General features: G+C 40.2%; 1 protein-coding gene across 1 annotated transcript; it reads left to right on the plus strand.

Annotated features, from left to right (window-relative positions):
- Positions 1–2,862: 2,862 nt before the first annotated feature.
- Positions 2,863–18,774, plus strand: LOC126076943 (alcohol dehydrogenase class-3). Its single transcript, XM_049885661.1, has 9 exons — positions 2,863–2,970; positions 7,318–7,419; positions 9,295–9,436; positions 9,964–10,051; positions 12,831–13,050; positions 13,200–13,460; positions 14,421–14,556; positions 18,191–18,329; positions 18,475–18,774. Exons 1-9 carry the CDS (start codon positions 2,959–2,961, stop codon positions 18,497–18,499), a joined length of 1,125 nt encoding a protein of 374 aa, XP_049741618.1. The 5' UTR covers positions 2,863–2,958; the 3' UTR covers positions 18,500–18,774.
- The last annotated feature ends 3,047 nt before the right edge of the window (positions 18,775–21,821 follow it).

The following is a 21,821-nucleotide window of genomic DNA, read 5'->3' on the forward strand; positions in this document are numbered from 1 at the left end:
GGATTTACCACACATAGGATAATCATATCAGGTCACAAAATGGTGGACAACCACACACTACTGGGAATCATGGCCTAGCCAAATTGACACACATATTTGGGGGATACAATTCAATCCATAATAGTCACTTTGACCTAATTTAGAACTTCCAGTTCTAAATAATCTTTTCTTAGGGCTCAAAATTAAGTACAAGTTAGTAGTTTCCCCCATTGTTTCCTCTTTCTTCTGCTAGATGAAATGGAGAGCAGGATTTTTGGTCAAGAATTTAACAAACAAGGACAAATATTGTGTGAGATCACTATTACAAGAACGCAAAAAAATGTTTACACACAGAAAAAAACATTCTTTGATGGTTACAAGGGTGGGGAGGGAGGAGGAGAGGGAATCGTTAACTAGACAGTAGACAAGTGTCAACTTTGGTGAAGGGAAAGATAACACATAATATAGGGGAAGTCAGCACAACCTAACCAAAGCAAAGGCATTGAAGTTTCCTAGACACATACACTTTGAGGCACCAAGTTGGGGACTGGGGGCTGGGAACCATAGTCTTGGGGGACATCTAGGTCAATTGACGTAACCAAACCAAAAAAACCCAAACCCACTGCTGCCAAGTCGATTTTGACATAACATAGTTCATGAAGGAAATGTTCTACATCCAAGAATAGAAAAAAAGAATTTAACAAACGGTCTGCTTCCAAATGTGCCAGGAGGTTGAGGTTCCCCAACACTTCCATATTTTGCTGCTATGCCCTTTTTGTGATTTGTACTTAGAAAATATCATCTGTATCTTCCACATGGCCAGGTTATTTCTAATATAGTCTGCATGAGCATTGACTCATGTAAATTCTTCCTTTTATACTAATGTTATGAAGTGCTTCAGGAAAATCTCTAATGAGACTGAGAGCCTCAATTTCAACTTGTGTCAATTTTTCTTTGCCATAGAAAGTAGATGTGATTTACAGGCTGTAATTACTGTGTATTATTTTTAAGCAAGTTACTGCAAAAATGCAAGTGTCTCTTCCCAGAAGATAATGTATCTCCAATAAGGAAAAGAATATTGACTCTGCTTTAAGCTCTTTTTTTCCCCCCTTGAAATCACTTGCTGCATTCCAAGCAGAAGAACTAGTGTATATGAAGTCCTGGAGTCGAGGATGATCCCTTTGAGAAACTATACGGTGTTTCAGACATGTGATAGAATAGCCAGGAACAAAAACTGAGAAGCAAGCAGGAACCACAGTATGGAGTGTCTGGATGGCCCAGCTACAGAGCTTGGATTTTACTCATCTCAGCCCTTGAAGGTTTTTTAACAGAAGAATAACATTTATTTGTAACCCAGCTCACTCAAAAATTTCAAGAGGCAAAAAGGAAATGACATAAATTGGTATGTGTTTTATAAAGATCACTCAGAGGACATTAGTTTAGACGTGTATTAGATTCAGGGGTCTGGAGACTGGAAAATCAGATAGGAGGCTTTTCCAATAACTTCATAAGAGAAGGCACAAGATGAGAGAGGTATTTAGGAGGTAATTGCTTCAGCACTTGGTGACAGACTGAATGCGAGGGCTAAGGGAAAAAGAGAAGCTGTGGAAACACTGGCGTGTAGTGGTTAAGTGCTATGGCTGCTAACCAAAGGGTCGGCAGTTTGAATCCACCAGGTGCTCCTTGGAAACTCTATGGGGCAGTTCTACTCTGTCCTATAGGGTTGCTATGAGTCAGAATCCACGAGACAGCACTGGGTTTGGTTTTTTAGATTGGTGACTCCCAAGTTTCTTTCTGGCTGGGGCAAGAAGGTGGATGGTGGCAACCCAAAATGAAGAGTATCTTTAAGAAGAAAGGAGGACAGAGTAAATTTAGAATGGCTGAGTTTGAGATGACTGTAAGATTTCCTCACGAATACATGTCTAGGAGGCAGTTATATACCCAAGCCTGGAGTTTAGGGAAGCCATGATTGGCGATAATAATCTGAAAGTCCTCTGACATAAATAAAAGTTAAAAGCCACGGTGGATGAGATCACTAAGATACCAAAAACAAAAGCAAACCCACTGAACAGAAGCGTTGAGATCCTCAACTCTTAAGGTGTGTACGAGAAAAAGCAGCCATGCAAAGACCGAAAAACAGGGGAGTGGTCTATCTGGCTCAGCCACTTTAGTAAAATTCAGCGTCTACAACAATTAGGGTTTAAGAGCAAATCAGCAACTACTCCGTCTTCCCTCTCTTTACACTTTGTCCCACTCTCAAAACACATCAAACGCGTCCACTTTCCAGAGACTCTTCACTCCAGCCTTCCCCTTTTTGCAAAGTTGTCTCCCACGTCCTATCACCCGCCAGAATCCTAAGCACCCTTCAGAGTTGCTGGAGTGAGGGCTCGGGAAGTTTCCCTGATGGGGCTCCCTTTATTATTCTCACATCTTACAATTCTCTTTAAGGAAACTCGACGGTGAGTCCCTGAAGGAGCTGCATTTTCCTCAGTCGAAGTCCCACAAGACTTGGCACCCAAGTGTGCAGAAGGGAAGGAAACAGGCCTCTTACTTTTTCTCACGCGCTCCCAGTGAAATTCCCGTTTCCTCACCTTCTCTTGGAAGCCTTATCTACACTGCCTAGGCTAAAGTTACACGAGGAAACCCTCTCCTGAGACACGTTCTGTACCCATCCAGCCTTAAGGGTGAAACTGCCTCAGCGCCTACTTCAACGGGCCTGCACCACGCCCCACGCCCCGCCCCTCCCTCCCAAGGCTCCGCAAACCCTGCCCCTCGTTCTGGAGGAGAAAGCCGTGCCGGGCGCACGCCCCACCCACGCCCCGCCCCCCTGGCCCGGCGGAGGAGGAGCCGCGACGGCCGCAAGCCAGGCTCTCGGGGCGCTCCCGATGCCTGATGGAGGCGGGGCTGCGCCTCGCGCAGGCTCCGCCCCCTTGACGTCCGCGCCCGGCGCCTTCCACGAGCAGACCTGAGCTAGCGGACATGGCGAATCAGGTATCTCAAGCCTTGCCCGGGGCCCGAGTGCGGGGAAGGGAGGAAGAGCATGAGTGGAACCAGGCGGCTGGCTTCGGGGGTCACGCGGGGTGCGCTCTGGGACGGGTTCCGACTGCCAGAGCTGAAACGAGGCCTCTAGCGAGGCAAGCGGCTCAGCAGGAAGGGAGAGAAGAAAGCTTTTTTTCGCTCCTCTTTTGGGAGGGTTTTGCTGCTTCTGGAACAGCCGGAGCGGGGCGAGGGGAGAGAAGGGGAGGAAATCGGATACTGGGGGAAGGGTTGTTGTGTGATGGCTTTCGTCTGTTGAGCGCCAGGCTTTGCCCTTTGCGCAAAACTAACTTGCCTGCTGTTCAAATAGCCAAAAGGTGGAAACAGCGTAAATGCTTATCAACAGATGAATCCTGTTGCCATAGTCAATTCAGACTCATAGCTACCCTATAGGACAGAGTAGAACTGCCCCTGTGGTTTCCAAGGAGCGGCTGGTGGATTGCAACTGCCAAGCTTTTGGTTAGCAATCAAAGGTCAGCAGTCGTTGCTCTTAATCGCAGCACCACCAGGGCTCCAAACGGATGAAATGGTAAAATATAGTACATACATACAATAGGGAAACCCTGGTGGCGTGGTGGTTAAGTGCTATGGCTGCTAACCAAAGGGTCGGCAGTTTGAATCCACCAGGTGCTCCTTGGAAACTCTGTGGGGCAGTTCTACTCTGTCCTGTAGGGTCACTATGAGGCGGAATCGACTCTACGGCAATGGGACATACAATAGAATACTACTCAGCCAATATGAGAAATGAAGTCTTGGTACATACTACAGTGTGGATGGAGCTTGAAGACATGCTGAGCAAAATAAGCCAGTCACAAAAGGACAAATATTGTGTGACCTCACTTACATAAGAACACGAGAAAAGACAAATGTATAAGAGGCCAAAGTTTTTCAGTGATTACCAGGGTGAGAGGGAGGGGAAAAGGGGGTTCACAGTGATAGAAAAATTGCATTGATTAAGGGTAGAGTTACACAGCCGATTATTGTAATTACTGTCAATAAGTTGTATACTTGTAAAAAGTACTATTGGCAAAAGTTGTCTGATGGATACATTTATAACAACAACAACAAAAAAGATTAACTGCTGAGGCTGCTTATGTACAACCAAACACCTCATGGGATTTGATTCCTTGGTTTGGAGGCTCAGGGTCGTGGTTTCATGGGACATCTCAGTTAATTGGCCTAATAACGTGTTAGTGCTTCTGTTCTACCTCCTAGTTTGTGCATAGTGTCTGGGGTCTTAAAAGTTTGCAAGTGGCCATCCAAGGCACAGTTGGTCTCTATTCACTTGGAGTAACAGAAGAAGGAGGAGAGTCAGGAATAGGAGGAGGACATGTAATGTGTAGTTAATTGCTTCCATGAACAACTGCTTCCTTTGCCATGAGACTAGAAGAACTTGATGGTGCCCAACTACCATTACTGAACATTTTAATCAAAGATTCCCTAGAAGAATCCTGATCAAAAAGGAGAAAATGCAGAACAGAATTTCAGATTCTCATGGACTGTAGAGTTTCTGGAGCCATGGAGGGTAGATGAATTCCTAAAACTACTCCCTTGAGAAAATCTTTAAACCTTAAACCAAAAATATTCCCAGAAGTCATCTTAAAACCAAACAATAGTTCAGCTTAACTAGTAAAAAAAGGTCTGCCTTGAGCATTACGCTCTTTTAAGAACTATCTTTACAGAATCAAAATTGACAACAGCAACTTAAAAGATGAGATAGGAACCTTACGGGGCAGTGAGTTTATGTTAATGAGAGAGGAACAGCTCAGAAAAGATGGGGAAAATAGTTGCACAACTCGAAAAATGTAATCAGTGTCACTAGATTGTACATGTAGAAACTCGATTTTGGTACATGTTTTGCTGTGTATATTCTCAACAACAACAAAATAAAGTTTAGAGAAAAAACTAACTTGCCTGGGGTCATGCTCTTAAGTGGCAAAGTAGCTGCAGAGCCTGTGCACCTAGATTGTCTTCCATTTCATAATTATAATTCATAATTGAGCCTAAACTCAAGTACTGTGCCACCAAGGAGTGTATTTGAGGAAGTCTCCTAGGTCCCTTTCTGTAACATTTTTGAGCACTTAGGCACTAGAAGTGTTATATCTTCTTCATTCTTATATAACACCTTGAGATATTATCCCTTTTTCTCAGAGCAGAAACTAAGGCTTAGAGATTGGTTGTGCTTGGTGGTCACACAAGGGATAGATAGTGAGGTGGAATTCCCACCCATGTCTGTCCCTTTGCAACAGAAACTATTCCAGGATCCTGCAATACAAGTTAGTCTATAAAGAAGGGTGGAAATACACCAAATTACATGAATAAATCAAAAGTTGCTAATTGTTTTAATACTTTGCAAATTATAGACATTTTCTAGAAAAGTTTATGACCTTAAATGTTGACATTTAAAAGAAAAGGTAAACTCTAAAACGATCTTTCAGATTTCACAAATGAGCAGTTGTTTTTCCATATTACCAAGCATCTTTATTCAGAGAAGATGGAAAAATATTCCTTTGATATTACCAGGAGTGGGAAGGAGGGGAAAAGGGGGTTAACAGTGACAGAAAAATTGCATTGATTAAGGGTATATTTTACTTCAGCTGTTGAAGTAAAGTAGTTGTCTGTGGATTTAAAGTGGGTTTTGTTTTGCTTAGAATTGTCATTGAAAGGAAAAGGTTAAGCTCCTTCAGTAGATTGTTTTTTTAAATAAAACTTAAAACTTAGATTTTGGATGAGTTGTTTATTCTTGTTGCTTCCGAAGTAACTCTGGGTTACATGACGTCATTGTTAGTATTCTGAATTTGACCTTTGGGATTTTGTTTTGAGATTTCTGGCATCTTGAGGTGAAAAAGATTGTAATGCAGTGTCTGAATTCTTTGTACAATTGGGTTTAATATCTACACTTCAGTATTAGAACTGCCAATTTCCAGCCTCACCAGTTTACACAGACCATTCCTTAGACCTATATATACAGTAGTTTACCTCTCTTTTTCCTCCATTCTTTGTTCTACTGCTACTAATAACTAGTAACTTTTGTTTGCAAAGCTACACTGTGCCGAGGACTGTATTACAGGCTTCATATTCATTTTCATTTACTTTTTAAATTATCTTCTCTGGGTGTTTTATCACCATTGTAACTCTTCCTCATCTATCCCACCCAATCCCTGCAACCAAACACTCTTTCCCCACTTTTTGCTTTCTGTAGCGCTTTGTGCAAATCTCTTTAATCACACCGTTTTATAATTATTGACTTTTCAGGCCTGTCATAAACCCAGTGGTTTGTGACCTTTAATCTTTCAACACATTCTCTAAGCATTATATGAATTGATCCGTACCTTCCTCATTATGCTTGATTCTCTGGTTGTGAAGGACTGCAGTGACTGGAATCTAAAGCAGCTTATCCTATAGAATTTTTTTTCTTAATGTTTTCCTTATTTTTTAAAAAAAATTTTGTGTTTTAAGTGAAACCTCTAGAAATATATGAATCAATACGTAATTTTAAATTTTCTAATAACCACATTCAAAAAAAGGAACAAATGAAATTAATTTTAATAAAAGGTTTATTTAATCTGGTATAGTATTCAGCATTACTATTTCAACACCTAATCAATATCTTTTTTTTTTTTTAATGTTAGTAATGAGATATTTTTACTTTTTTTGGTACTAAGTCTTCAAAATCCGGGCTTATTTTACACTGAGAGCATCCTCAGTTCAGTCTAGCCACTCTTCATGTGTTCAGCACCACATGTGGCTAGTGGCTACTGTCTTGAACAATGCAGTTAGAAGGGACAGATGTCATTTTAAAACGTTCCTCTATCCTGCTACTCCTTTTCCCCCTTCCCACCCTGCACTTATTATACTAAGCCATTGACACTTAAATCATCTTGAAGAAAAGAATTCCATAGGGCACATGTTGAGCATACAGATTCCTTTTCCCTCATGCCAGACCTACTGAATCAGATGTTCCTGGAACCTGTATTCTTAACCTGCTCCTGCTTACGCATTGTGGAGAATCGTTAAATTTTTGTCAAATAAAATTTTTAACCAAAAGAGGCATTTGTATCTTATTTTATGTGTGGTCATCTCAGTTTTTTTTTAATGTATGACATACATGAAATCTAAAAACATGGAAACAGTTCTTCGTTTCACTTAGGGGTACATGTTTCTTTGTGAATCTCTGATACATTTTCCAAGATTTGCATTCAGCAGTACTAAACTGACTAAAAAAAAAAAAAAAAATTGACTACTAAGTACTTTATTATTATTTTAGGAGAATAAACTGCTTGCTCTTTCTCCTCATTTTAGGTTATCAAGTGCAAGGCTGCAGTAGCCTGGGAAGCTGGAAAGCCCCTCTCCATAGAGGAGGTAGAGGTGGCACCCCCAAAGGCTCATGAAGTTCGAATTAAGGTAGAGATAAATCTAAGGCACTGAAGAAGAAAACTTACTATTAGGTCTCTTGATAGATGAGTAGATCTGAGGTCTGCAGCAGATAAATCCCAAAGGACAGTGTCAAGGAGAGGGTATCACAACAGCCTCTCCTTCTTTCTCTCATGTCTGCAGCACTCTTTTAGCTTTGAGCTTGGGCAGAGCAGCGCCATCCACACAGATCACCGGGTTACTGCAATTTATCTTCTGTAGCCTGGGTTTAAAGTGACGTTGTAAGATGCCTCCCTTTCTGCTGAGTCTATAAATTAAAATATCTATGACATACTAGAAACAAAAGAAGAACCGGCCCTTAATTTTGTTAGAAAGGACTTCAGATAACATTCGTGAATGGAGTCCTGACTGGCTGGTGCAACAAGCAAGTGAAATGTTGCTTAGAGAGCTTTAAAATGTACTGACACTTGGAGACAAGGCCAGAGTTCAGGAGATTCATTATTCAGTGCATCTCAACTCTGCTGTGACAGAGGAATTAAGTTACCCCTGAAGAGAGGCGTATCGCACAAGCACCCAGCTGGAAAGATCTTTGAAGCCTTGAAATTTATGAAACCTACTTCATGTCTCCAGCATTGTATTCTGTGCTTGTTTGGATGTGAAATTAATGCTTTAGAAGTAGTCACCATTGCTTAAAACTAATATTTTAAAGGAATAACCTTTTTTTTTGTTGTGGCTTTGGGTATACGTCCCCTCATCTGACCTCCAAACACACACTACACGTATTCTGTCCCTCTCCCAGGATCACACACTTAACGGGAGCTCAGGGCCAGATAACTGTTCAAAGTCCTTTTCAATCCATGCTCAGGATCTGAAATCTCGACAGTAGTTAGTATTTTTTCCTTTAAGTTCAGAAATTAAGCTGATTGTGATTTTGCCACAGATGGAAGAAATTGTTTGTCCTGGATGTACAGAAATGAGCTGGATGGGGCATACTGAGTTCAGCAGTCTTCCCTGAGAGATTGTTAACACGTAGCAAAAGAATGTTACATTTTACACGGTTATGTGGGTGGGAAGCAGAGCAACATAAATACAATACATTCCAAGACTTTGCATTTCTGTCCTTTCGGTGATTTAGAAAAATAAGAGATCCTTGAGAACCAGGGAGATTAAGGGCTTCTTTAAGTAGAAGTTGTGTGTGGCTGCTAATAAAGCAAGTTGGTGCAACTAAAAGCTGTGAGTTTTGGTCCAGACCCAAGCAGGCGAGCATATTTCAGAAATATTAAACTTTTTAGGAATGACATTTCCTAACAGTCAGAAGGACGCCAGCAGTGGGATAGCTCCACCTGTTTTTCCCAAAGTGATGTTCCTCTGCACACCTGAAGGCCCTGTGCCCCGTAGTCACCTTGCTTACCTTCTTTTGTTAAAACGCTCTGAAAAGCAGAGTAGAGTACCTTGTTTCATTGCATATAAACACATCGATTATAAGATGCACCATTATTTTTATGCACCACTGAAAATACTGCCAATTGTTAAGATGCCATTGATTGTAAGCATGCTAAATTTTACCAAAAAAAAAACCCCAAACCCACTGCCATCAAGTTGATTCCGACTCATAGCAACACTATAGGACAGAGTAGAACTGCCGCATAGAGTTTCCAAGGAGCGCTTGGTGGATTTGAGCTGCCGACCTTTTGATTAGCAGCCATAGCACTTAACCGCTATGCCACCTATGCCACCCGGGTTTCCATGCTGATTTTAGAAAGGTTAAAATGTGAAAGAAATGTATCTTAGAATCAATGCAATGTGATACTAGAGTAACTGTCTTTCCTTTGACCCCATACCTTATTCTAGATTGCGTGCACACATGCTCACTTTAGCGCTGTTTATCTCTTAACATCCTCATAGATTATTGCCACTGCAGTTTGCCACACTGATGCCTACACTTTGAGCGGGGCTGACCCAGAGGGCTGTTTTCCAGTGATCCTGGGACATGAAGGAGCTGGGATTGTGGAGAGTGTTGGCGAAGGAGTTACTAAGCTGAAAGCAGGTAAGGAGAGTATTTGAATCACTTACTTGATGATTTTGGCTTAATTCTATAGGGAATCTATTTTTTCATACACTTCACACTATTTATTTATGAACAGGTTATTGCCTAAGTGAGTTGTCAGGATTGGTTTTGCTCTTCATCTGGGAAGCACAAATACTTGTTTTTATCTCCAATGTTGTAGGTGTGGCTTGTCTGAAGCAATAAAAGGACATTTCCAAAGCCAGTTTTGCCCAAGCAAGTTAAAACTTTTAGAGATGTATCAATGAGTCAGTATTTTGAAGCACACGACCTCCTTTTTCTCCAGTTAATATTGTAAGAGTTTTATTTAGAAAAAAATTTGGAAACTTGTGTTTTTGCATGGTCATGGAGTGTGTGAATGATGTTGTGTAGGTAAAGTTCTAAGCCTTGAAGTTGTTAACTTGCAAAGCAGCATAAATTAACAGAAATGGGAATTTGCAAGGGCTGATGTATTCATTTAGGAACAGATGCTACCTATTCAGGATGATGTTTTTGCATTTGTTTCCTAGGTGATACCGTCATCCCACTTTACGTCCCACAGTGTGGAGAATGCAAATTTTGCCTAAATCCTAAAACAAACCTTTGCCAGAAGATAAGGTTAGTATCTTATTTTTTTCTTAAAACATGAGTTCATTTAAGAATGATAATAAGTAATTGTGTGGCAATTTACAAAGTACTTTTTATGTGAATTATTTCATTCCGTCTTTATAGCAACTTCACTATCATTATTAGTATCCCCATTTTCATAGATGAGATAAATAAGACTCAAAACTTAAGTGGTTTACCCAGTATCACCAGCATTTAAGAGAGAAAACCGAGCTTCCTGAGCCCATTCTCTTTCCATAACATGAGACTAAATTTGCCAAAATGTAGAGCAAGGGGGAACATGCTTATGAGATTAAATAAAATCATTTTTATCAGCCATTTTATTATCCTTTAAATCAAAGTAATAAAACTTACCTCATGAGGTTATTGGGAAGACTGCAAGAGGTAACGTAACCCCTTGACACAGAAAAGGTAGTTATTTTATTATAGTAAGGTAGAAGCGCTTAAATACTATTTGGAGGCAACTTAATATGTTTTTGTGTTTGTTTCTTTTTTAATAACATACATATAACAAAGTACTTAAAGTATATAGACCTTAAAGGTATAGCTCAGTGAATGTTTATGTATATACTCACCTGATGGTTATAATCATCACCTAGACTAAGATAGTCCTTTCAGCACCCCACAAAATCTCATATCCCTTCCAAGCAGACACCCTCCTGACTCAAAGATAACCACTATTCTGATTTCTTTTACTGTAAAACTTCATATATATAGAATCATGCAGCATGTACTCTTTTGTCTGATTTCTCACTCTTTGTAATGTCTGTGAGTTGTATCTAAGTTGCTGTGTACACCAGTAGTTCTTTTTTATTGCTGTGACATAGTCCATTCTAAATACCACTTTTTATCCATTTTTCTGTTGATGGGTATTTAAGCTGCTCCCAGTTCAGGGCTATAATTATTAATATTGCTGGAAACATTCTTATACATATCTTCTGGTGGTTATGCACACTACTTCCTCCTGGGTATTTTCCTGTCATAGGATTGCTGAGTTATGTGTATATACATATCTCCAGTAGGATTGTACCACTTTTCACTCCCACCAGCAGGCATGGGAGATCCAGTTGTCCTTGCATTCATTTTCTAATGCCATTGGCAAAATTAGATTATTTTTGGAAAACAAGATTCCATTTATTTTATAATGTAAATCTGGTTATCTTCGTTAAAGCTAGAACCAAAACCAGTCTAGTCATTTTGAAATGGAATTTTAAACAGTCTAAAACATTTTGCAATATATCAGGTATAGTAATGGTAATGTGCCTTTTTGTGACTATCTGTAACCTTTTAAAGGGAGAGGTTCTTTCAAAGCATAAAAGTATCTTACATTGCCTTTTTTTTCTTTCCCAAGGAACTCCTCTGCAACAGAAGTGATTTCTCACACTGATAAGGGCCAAACAGACTTAAATTTCTCTCATAAAGATAAAACAGTTATTTTTGGTTGGATTTGTCATCCTGTTGTTCTCTGTTTCTTGTTGTATTTTTATTTTTTTCTCAAAGCAACTGTTAACAGACATATTATCAGGAGGGTCCAGTCCTTGGAGTAGGACATCATCCTTGGTAAGGTAGAGAGGGTCAGTAAAAAAGAAGACGACCCTCAATGAGATGGACTGACAGCGGCTGCAACAATGGGCTCAAATATAGCAACAATTGTGAGGATGGCGCAGGACCAGGCAGTGTTTCTGTTGTAGCTAGGGTTGCTATGACTTGGAACCGACTCAACAGCACCTAAAAACATTTTTTTTTTTCATTCTAAAGGATTTACCAAAGAGTGTATATCAAATTATAATGTTTGTTTTTATTTAAGATAACAGACATTTACTAAACACTCTCTGTGACAGGAACAATGGTAATGCTTTACATAACATCTCATTTGATTTTTATAGTAATCTAGGAGGAAGATACTATTGTTTCTTCCCATTTTCTAGTGAGGAAACCAAGTCGACAAAAGGCTAATTAGCTTGCCCAAGATCATACAAGATTTAAACCCAAGTGTGTCTATCTTTAGGGTCCGTATGCCTAAGCAAGACGTTGTATCTTCTGTTGAGAATATAAAAAAGTAGTTTTTGTTACTATTTATTGTATTGGTGGATTGTTTTGTTTTACCGATGTAATCAATTATATAGGCAAAGTGAAGAGAAAAGATAACTTAAATCTTTGAAGAGTGTAATAGTTTTTGAAAAAGGCCTCCTGATAAATTAGCCAGTTTGGCTCTCAGTCTTAATCTCTTGACCTGTATAATTGTTTGTAATCTTGGCTTGGCATAGATGCTGGTTTTGGCTGTATCCTTTATGAATTTAAAGTTGCTCACAGAGATTTATGATGGAATTTTAAAATAATTTCATCTGATCCATAAATGTGTACCTGCTAAATGGCATATATTCTGATAAAAAGATCCAGAAGGATATTGAATGTTGAAAAGATGGATTAGATTATAAATCTTTTATAAAGCATTGCTGAAAGTTACTAAGTATTAACGAATACCTTAGAAATTTGACTTTTTGGTCTTAGCACACTTTTCCAAATACTTATTGGTCATTATTTTTAAAACCAGTTTCTTTCTCATACGGGTTTTAAGCACAGTAGTGGAAACAGTGGACTTAGACATACCAACAGTCATGAAGATGGTGCAGGACTGGGCAACATTTTGTTCTGTTATCCTTAAGAATGCTAAGTCGGGACCAACTTGATGGCAACTAACAACATGGGTTTTAAGAAGATTGATCCTGCCCTGCCTTTTTACTCTTTGTGTTTTTACTCTTTTCTTTAGAGTCACTCAAGGGAAAGGATTAATGCCAGATGGTACTAGCAGATTTACTTGCAAGGGAAAGACCATTTTACATTACATGGGAACCAGCACTTTTTCTGAATACACAGTTGTAGCTGATATCTCTGTTGCTAAAATCGATCCTTTAGCACCCCTGGATAAAGTCTGCCTGCTGGGTTGTGGGATTTCAACTGGTTACGGTGCTGCCATAAACACTGCCAAGGTAAGAGATTGGCCTGGGATTTAGCTTTCATCTTCTAATTTGATTCAACAAAACTTTGCTGTAATAATGAAATTGGCCCAATCCGTAAGAAACCTAGTGATTTCCTTGACTTTTCTGGAACAAATATCTTACAGACTGTTTACTGTTAGGTGGAGCCTGGCTCTACTTGTGCCATCTTTGGCCTGGGAGGAGTTGGATTGGCAGCTATCATGGGCTGTAAGGTTGCTGGTGCATCCCGAATCATTGGTGTCGACATCAATGAAGATAAATTTGCAAGGGCCAAAGAGTTTGGAGCCTCCGAATGTATTAACCCACGGAAATTCAGTAAGCCCATCCAGGAGGTGCTTATTGAGAAGACAGATGGAGGGGTGGACTACTCCTTTGAGTGCATTGGTAATGTGCAAGTCATGGTAAGTGTGTTTGGCTTCATTCCCTTCTTCATGGTACTGCTTTTTTTTTTTTTTTTAATGTCATTTCCTTAATTAAGATTAAACAATGTTTTATTTTTGTAAAGGAAGTTGAATTCTATTGAAGATGAGAAAAGTAACTGTTTGAATTATAAATGGGAAGTGATAGAATGGATCAGGGAAAGATGAGAAAAAATGTTCCTTCACCTTTCAGTGACTGTTCTAAATCTTAGAATGTGTGTCATGAGATGAAAAGGCAGAATGATGCAGTAGTGAAGAGCGTGGGCTTTGAAATTAGTCATCCACTTGCTGACTCAGTGACCTTTAGCAAGGAACTTAACTTCTCCAGACCTGAGTTTGCTCATGTGTAAAATGCAGGCAGAATAGTACCTACTTGACACAAAGTAAACACTTGGTTAGCTAACACTACCTACTCTACCTCCTTTCTGCTGCTTTTATTAGTAAAGTCATTAGAATTGGGGGCTAAGATTTACTTTTTAAAAATATAAAGCAAATAAAAGCTTTAAGCCCTTTCAGTTTATGTTACTGTTAAACCAAAACCAAACCTGTTTCTGTCAAGTCAATTCCAACTCATAACAACCCTATAAGACAAAGTAGAGCTGCCGCATGTTTCCAAGGAGAGCCTCGTGGATTCGAACTGCCAGCCTTTTGGTTAGCAGCCATAGCTCTTAACCACTGCACCACTAGGGTTTCCGTGTTACTATTAGGCCAAGTTAATAATTTTTTTTATTTTAAATACCTGTTAAAAATATTATTGTTCATTAAAATTTAACTTACTAAACACTCATTTTGATCATTTTTTTGTGCCATTTTTTAAAGACTCTGTGCCCCTGCCCCCTGCACCTTGCCCCCTGCCCCTGCCCCTGGAAGTTTCTGGGAAAGCCGATATTCTTAGCAAAATGCACTGACTTCTGTGATTTGGTCCTGTCTCCGTGCCTGCAGAGAGCAGCGCTGGAAGCATGCCACAAAGGCTGGGGCGTCAGCGTGGTGGTTGGAGTAGCTGCTTCTGGTGAAGAAATCGCGACTCGTCCATTCCAGCTGGTAACAGGTCGCACATGGAAAGGCACTGCCTTTGGAGGTAATTCGATATATGAGATGGTGACGTTTTCTGTTTTGTCATTTTCACTGGCAGCATTTTAATCCCAGGCTAATTTTTTTTATATTAACAAGAATTTTCATGGGCTACGTTCTCATCATCACTAAGCTGCTAACCAAAAGGTCGGGGGTTCGAACCCACGAGTGGGAGAAAGATGTGTCAGTCTGTTTCTGTAAAGATTATAGCCTTGGAAACCCTACAAGGCAGTTCTCTTCAGTCCTACAGGGTCGCTGTGAGTTGGAATCGACTCAGCATCAACGGGTTTGGCTTTTTGGGTTTTAACCTTGTCATCATAAGTCATTGAATGAAGGTTATTTTAATGAAGGATTTCAGAGTCACTCAGTATTTACTTCTGGGGGTGGGGAGCTGCACAACACGTGGTCAGCTGTTACAAACTTCTTAAAAAATCAACATTCAGTTAATATGGAAATAATTTGGGGAAGGGCAGGGATGGGAAATTGGTTGCAGGGTAAGCAAACAACAGTGCTAGCCATGCTGTTGTATGTCATGGAGTTAAGTAGGTTATCGGCATTTTTACTCATTTTTTCAGCGAGGGAAAAAGTAATCACGGGATGTGACCACTCTGTCTGAATTTTCAATGTTAACCAATACTGAGTCTTTAACTGAAAATATTAGACAAAACCTTTTATCAAAGTTGAAAAGCTGCCAGACTGGTAATTTTTCCACTGTATAATCTTGAAAAGTGCTTTGTTGTTTGGGATTGCCTAACTATTAGTAGAATATTGGGGAACAGTTTTCATGATTGCTCAGCTAGGGAAGAAAAATATGTTTGTATATTCCAACTATTGTGAATGAATGAAATCTAAAACTTTTTTTTTTCTTTTAAGTGAAAGTTCACACATCAAGTCAGTCTCTCATACAAAACTGTATATACACCTTGCCATATACTCCTAGTTGCTCTTTCCCTAATGAGGCAGCACATTCCTTCTGTCCACCCTGTGTTTCCATGTCCATTCAGCCAGCTTCTGTCCCCCTCGCCCTTCACATCTCCCCTCCAGACAGAAGCTGCCCAGATAGTCTCATGTGTTTACTTGATCCAAAAAGCCCCTCCTCACCAGTATCATTTTCTGTCTTATAGTCCAGTCCAATCCCTGTCTGAAGAGTTGGCTTCGAGAATGGTTCCTGTCTTGGGCTAACAGAAGGTCTGGGGACCACGACCTCTGGGATCCCTCTAGTCAGCCCATTAAGTTTGGACTTTTTACTAGAATTTGGGGTCTGCATCCCACTGCTCTCCTGCTCCTTCAGGAATTCTCTGTTGTGCTCCCTGTCACGGCAATCATTGGTTGTAGCTGGGTTCCATCTAATTCTTCTGGTCTCAGGCTGATGTAGTCTTTGATTTATGTAGCCAATTCTGACTCTTGGGCTCATACTTAGCTTGTGTCTGGTGTTCTTCATTCTTGTTTGCTCCAGGTGGGTTAAGACCAATTGTTGCATCTTAGATGGCCGCTTGTTAGCGTTTAAGACCCCAGATGCCACTCTCCAAAATGGGATGAAGAATGTTTTCTTAGTAATTTTTATTATGCCAGTTGACCTAGATGTCCCCTGAAACCATGGTTGCCAAACCCCACCCCTGCTACGCTGGCCTTCGAAGCGTTTGGTTTATTCAGGAAGCTTCTTTGCTTTTGGCGTAGTCCAGTTGTGCTGACTTCTCCTGTATTGTGTGTTGTCCATCCCTTCACCTAAATTAGTTCTTGTCTGGTTTCTAATTAGTGAGTCCCCTTCTCCCTCCCTTTTTCCCTCCCCCCCTTCCGTAACCATCAAAGAATATTTTCTTTGTTCAGACTGTTTCTTGAGTTCTTATAATAGTGGTCTCATACAATATTTGTCCTTTTGCATCTGACTAATTTCACTCAGCATAATGCCTTCCAGGTTCCTCCATGTTATGAAATGTTTCACAGATTCCTCACTGGTCTTTATCGATGCGTATTATTCCATTGTGTGAATATACCATAATTTATTTAACCATTCATCTGTGGATGGGCACCTTGTTTCCTTCATGTTTTTGCTATTGTAAACAGTGCTGCAATGAACATGGGTGTGCATATATCTGTTATGTAAAAGCTCTTATTTCTCTAGGATATATGCCAAGGAGTGGGATCGCTGGATCTTATGGTAGTTCTATTTCTAGCTTTTTAAGGAAGCGCCAAATTGATTTCCAAAGTGGTCGTACCGTTTTATATTCCCACCAGCAGTATGTAAGTGTTCCAGTCTCTCTACAATCTCTCCAACATTGATTATTCTGGTTTTTTTTTTTTTAATTAATGCCAGCCTTGTTGGAGTGAGATGGAATCTCATTGTAGTTTTGATTTGCATTTCTCTAATGGCTAATGAACGTGAGCATGAAATCTAAAACTTTTATTGGCTTTTAAAAAAATATGTTTCTATTACCCCATCCGTTTAGGAAAAGTTAAATCACATGAGTTTTGAATGATCTGTATTAAACAAGGTATCTTTTAATATCCCCTACCTCATTTACTGTCCTTTTTTTTTTAGGGTTAGAAGATTAGGAAAAGTATGCTGAAATGACGGGTGTATCCAAAGGTTTCCTTCTTTTTATTAAAGCATTTGCAGTAGAAAATTTCAGGCTGACTACCCCCATCTTTCCAAAGCCCTTGATGTCTGCCACAACTGCGTATCTTAGGACAGACTCTTTAAACCACCCATGCTACTTTGGGCCATCATCTTAGGGCCCCTAGCAATATGTGAAAGGGCAGTCTGAGCTTGGGTGCCTCCAGCCCTGTGTCTGGGTAGAAACCTCCAACTGAAGCTCATCTGATCACATGCCAGTTGGGAAATAAGCAAGAACATTGGGACCACTTGGTGTTGCTAAAATATGACCCAGGGATGTAAATAGAAATTTTGGTTTAGAGAAATAGTGGTGGCCATAAAGTCAGTTACCAGATTTAAAGGAAAAAGAAAAAATCCCCACAATAACAGAAAATAATTGATGGAAGACATTAGAAGGGAGATTTGGAAAAGTCTCAAAAGGTGTTAGGAATATGGTATAAGACATCTTTGGATTAAAAGGTGGGAAGGCTTCGCTGATTTATTGCTTCTTTCAATACACATGGGAAATTGAAGCATCTAATTTTGTTTACAGTTGTGTAATGTGGCTAAAGATTTCCTACTTTTTTCTCAGTTTCATGGTTTTCTATTCTGAGATGCCATCACATACTCATTGTTGAATTTAAGACCAAGAAATAAAGTCAATTTTTTTTTTTTCCTTGAATTTCATGATTATAGCTATCTTTGTTCCTGTGGACCTAAATAAGCTTGTTCTAAGAGTTCCAGACTTCTATCTTGGGTAGTCTAAAAGTCTTGATTGCCCAAAACGTTAGTAAGATTTTAGTAAATTTTAATAGGACAAAAAAAAAAAAAAAAAATACTCAAAAGCCATTTACTTTTTTCTTAACTAAAGATGTGTGTCAAATTCTTTTTCCTCCCCAAGCTAATTTTGGAGATTTCCATTCCTCTTTAACTGGTCAGAAAAATCATTCTCTTAAATATCTTTGTGTTACCCAAAGAAAACTAAGTTATAAGCATATAGTAGAGATTTGTTAAATAATTTAATGAATAGACACATGATTTCTTTTAGGATGGAAGAGTGTAGAAAGCGTCCCAAAGCTAGTGTCTGAATATATGTCTAAAAAGATAAAAGTTGATGAATTTGTGACGCACAGTCTATCCTTTGACGAAATCAATGATGCCTTTGAACTGATGCATGCAGGAAAGAGGTAAGCTTCCTCTTTAGCTTTGTATCATGGAATGTAATAATGGTTTGGGGTTTATGGGGGAGGGGGATCAAAAATAATACAATTTCAGTGGCCTTAAAAAAAGATAACATTCGTAACCAATTTTTATTGCTTCCTTCTCTTATAGCATTCGAACTGTTGTAAAGATTTGAATTCAAAAGAGAAAGTATGTCCATTCTTATACCTAACTCTTGAGGTCTGATGGCAGCAGCCGGACAGGCAGGGAGCAGCTTTTCCAAGTTCACAAGCTCTTAGACCCTCAGTAACCTACTCTAGAGAATAATGTTTTCTGCATGATTCCTAAATCTCTATAATCAAGGACAAGGCTAATTACAGTCATAAATCTGTTTTCTGGATTCTCCTTCATATAAATAATTGCTAACTCATTAAAGAATATTTTAGCTTAGTAAAAGCAATTTTTGCATTTGTGTGGAAATTGTCGTTTCTGTTATATGCTGCAGTCATTCTCTTGATGCCTGTCCGAGCTGTCTTCATTCTGTGAAGGAAAAGTGGAGGGCCTTGTCTGCTGCCACCCTTGGTAACTTTCACTTAACTTTTAAGAGTCTCAGGCCCGTTTACTAAAGGACAGATTTCCCTAGCCATCAGTGGAAAGTTAATCAAAACCCATGTCTGCTTCTGTGAGACTATATTCTTGGGGACAGGTACCATGCCATGTTCAAATGTGTACCCCCAATTATTGGAGGGAGGGAAGTACTCTTGAGATAGTAGACACTTGTTATTTTTGGTGCTGGCAAAGGTACATTGAACATGGGTGAAGTACACACAGTTTGACCAAGGTAAATGACGTCACTAAGAAGTGCACAAAAGAAAAGGGTGTTTTTGGTAAAGGATATGACAGATACAATTTTGCAACACCAACAACAAAAAAAAATGCATGGTGTTAACACACAAATACGTATATAGGCATATATATGTATGGGTATAATTATGTGGGTACATAACGTGTGCATAGAAAGATGGATCTATAGCAACTGTACATACAGGTATGTGTGTGCATGCTTGTATATATATCCATATATATAATAAACCACATAAGGGACACAGTTACGGATATATCTTAGACATAACCAAACACCTTGCAAGTTTAGTTTTCTTTGAGGGCTTGGGAACATAGTTTTGTGGGACAACTCAGTTAATGTGGCATTATATAGTTCATAAAGTATATGTTCCACATTCCAGTGTGGTGAATAGCGTCTGAGGTCTTAAAACTTTGCGAGCAGCTATCTAAGATACAACTATTGGTCTCTAGTCATCCTCAATGAAAGCGAAAGGAGGAAACTGTCTTAGTCACCTAGTGCTGGTATAACAAAAATACCACAAGTGGATGGCTTTAACAAAGAAATTTATTTTCTCACAGTCTAGTAGACTAGAAGTCCAAATTCAGGGCATCAGCTCCAGGGGAAGGCTTTCTCTCTGTCGGCTCTGGAGGAAGGTCTTTCTTGTTAGTCTTCCCCAGACTAGGAGCTTCTCTGTGTAGGAACCCCAGGTGTAAAGGATGCCCAGTGCTTCTCTCTTGGTGCTATGAGATCTGCAATCTCTGCTTGCTTCCCTTTCATCTCTCTTAAGGTAAAAGGTGGTGCAAGCCACACCCCAAGGAAACTACATTGGATCAGGGATGTGACCTTAGTAAGGGTGTTATAATTCTACCACAATTCTCTTTAACATAAAATTACAATCACAAAATGGAAAACCACACAGTACTGGAAAGCATGACCTAACCAAGTTGACATATTTTTGGGGGGACACAATTCAGTGCATGATAGAAACCAAAGACTCAGAGAAGGTAATAGTCTATGGGACTAATAATCTCCCGGAACCATGGTCTCATCTACATTGAGACCAGAACAAGACGGTACCCAGCTACCACTACCAACAATTCTAATCAAGGCCAGAATAGATGGATCCTGCCAGAACCGGAGGAAAATAAGGAACAGAACTCAAATTCTTAAGTCCAGACTTACTGGACTGGTTGAGACTAGAGGACTTCCCAAGACTATCACCCTGAGATACTCTTTAAACTATAAATAAAATCCCTTGAGGTCTAAAGCAAAAATGAAAAGGTAAGAGGCCAGGGGAACTAGACTATTGGAAATGGTACAACTGGAATGAAATGAATGAGATTGATAACACATTGTGAGAAACAACCAGTATCACTAATTTGTGTAGAAATTGTTAAGTGGAAACCTAATTTGCTGTGTAAACTTAAACCTTATATTTTTTTAAACATAAAATGTGGGCGATTCTGGGGAGATGGCAGAATGAACAGACCATCGTTCCATCCGTTTTCCAGAAATACAAGGACAGACTTGACTTTGAAAGACTGAATAAGGGAACAGAGGAATGCAAACAGATAAGAAGGAATCAACAAGGAGTTACATACAAAAGGAAACTTGCTTCTCCCACCATCCCTGCCATTCCCCCAGCCACATGGGCCACCATTGCTGTGAACTGGGGAAGTGGCCTCAGAAAAGGAGCCTGTTCCCCTAATGACCACAGCCTCTGCCTGTACAAAGAGACAGAACCCCAAGCTTCTGCTCTAAAATCAACAAGGCAGACCTCACAGGGTTGGGGGGGAGGGGTCAGTTTGGAATGTGTCAGCACCACTCCCACCTGGATATGTTGGCTGCAAGTCTACTCTGAATTGCAATACAACGGCTGTGTAGTGGAGTTTGCTCTCATAGTCAACACTCTACCTGCCTCCCTATGCACCCCATAGCTCAGGCCTTTGAAACCAACAGGACAGACCTCTCAGGGAGTCAAGTCAGGTCTGTCTGCTCCCCCTTTCCGTCAGTGTTGAGGACTGCTAACTGAGGCTGCTGTGTGCTAGGAAGCAAGCATCTTTAGTGGAGGCTACACCTACAGCCAGCATACTACAGGCGGGCCTCTGGTAGCAATAAGGCAAACTTCCCTGGGGGTCTATTTGGAGCATGATAACCCCTCCACCATCCAGAAACTGTCACCTGCAAGCTGGCTGTGAATTGCTCCAGAAGGCTCCTGCAGAGGAGTCTGCTCCCATAGTCAGCACTCTGCCTGCCTCCCTGTGCAGCCCCACACCTCAGGCCTCTGAAACCAAACAGACAGACCTCCCTGGGATGAGTTTGGATCTGTCTATTCCTGCTTCCTGTTGCTGCTGAGGACTGCTGACTGATGCTGCTGTGTGCTAGAAGCAAGCATCTTTAGTGATGGCTACATTCACAGCCAAAATACTATGGTGGGGGGGGCAGGGGGAGGGATATGATAGCACAAGGCAGACCTCTCTGGGAGTCTGTTCAGAGTGTGACAACCCCTCCCCCAACTGAAAACTTTAGGCTGCTAGACTGAAGGTTTCCTACAGTGGAGTCAGGAGGTGGGTCACAAACCTCCCTGGGGGTAAATTAGGCTTACTCTGCCCCTGCTTCTGGTTGATGCTGAGGGCTGGTGATTGAGGCTACTGTGTGCTAAGTGAAGACTCTT

This window comes from Elephas maximus, chromosome 5, assembly GCF_024166365.1.
Source record: "Elephas maximus indicus isolate mEleMax1 chromosome 5, mEleMax1 primary haplotype, whole genome shotgun sequence".
Taxonomy (NCBI): domain Eukaryota; kingdom Metazoa; phylum Chordata; class Mammalia; order Proboscidea; family Elephantidae; genus Elephas; species Elephas maximus.

Coding starts and splice junctions, on each gene's coding strand:
- LOC126076943 (XM_049885661.1), top strand. Junction 7,420..9,294: donor CTCATGAAGTTCGAATTAAG/GTAGAGATAAAT, acceptor ACATCCTCATAG/ATTATTGCCACTGCAGTTTG. Junction 18,330..18,474: donor CTGATGCATGCAGGAAAGAG/GTAAGCTTCCTC, acceptor CTTCTCTTATAG/CATTCGAACTGTTGTAAAGA.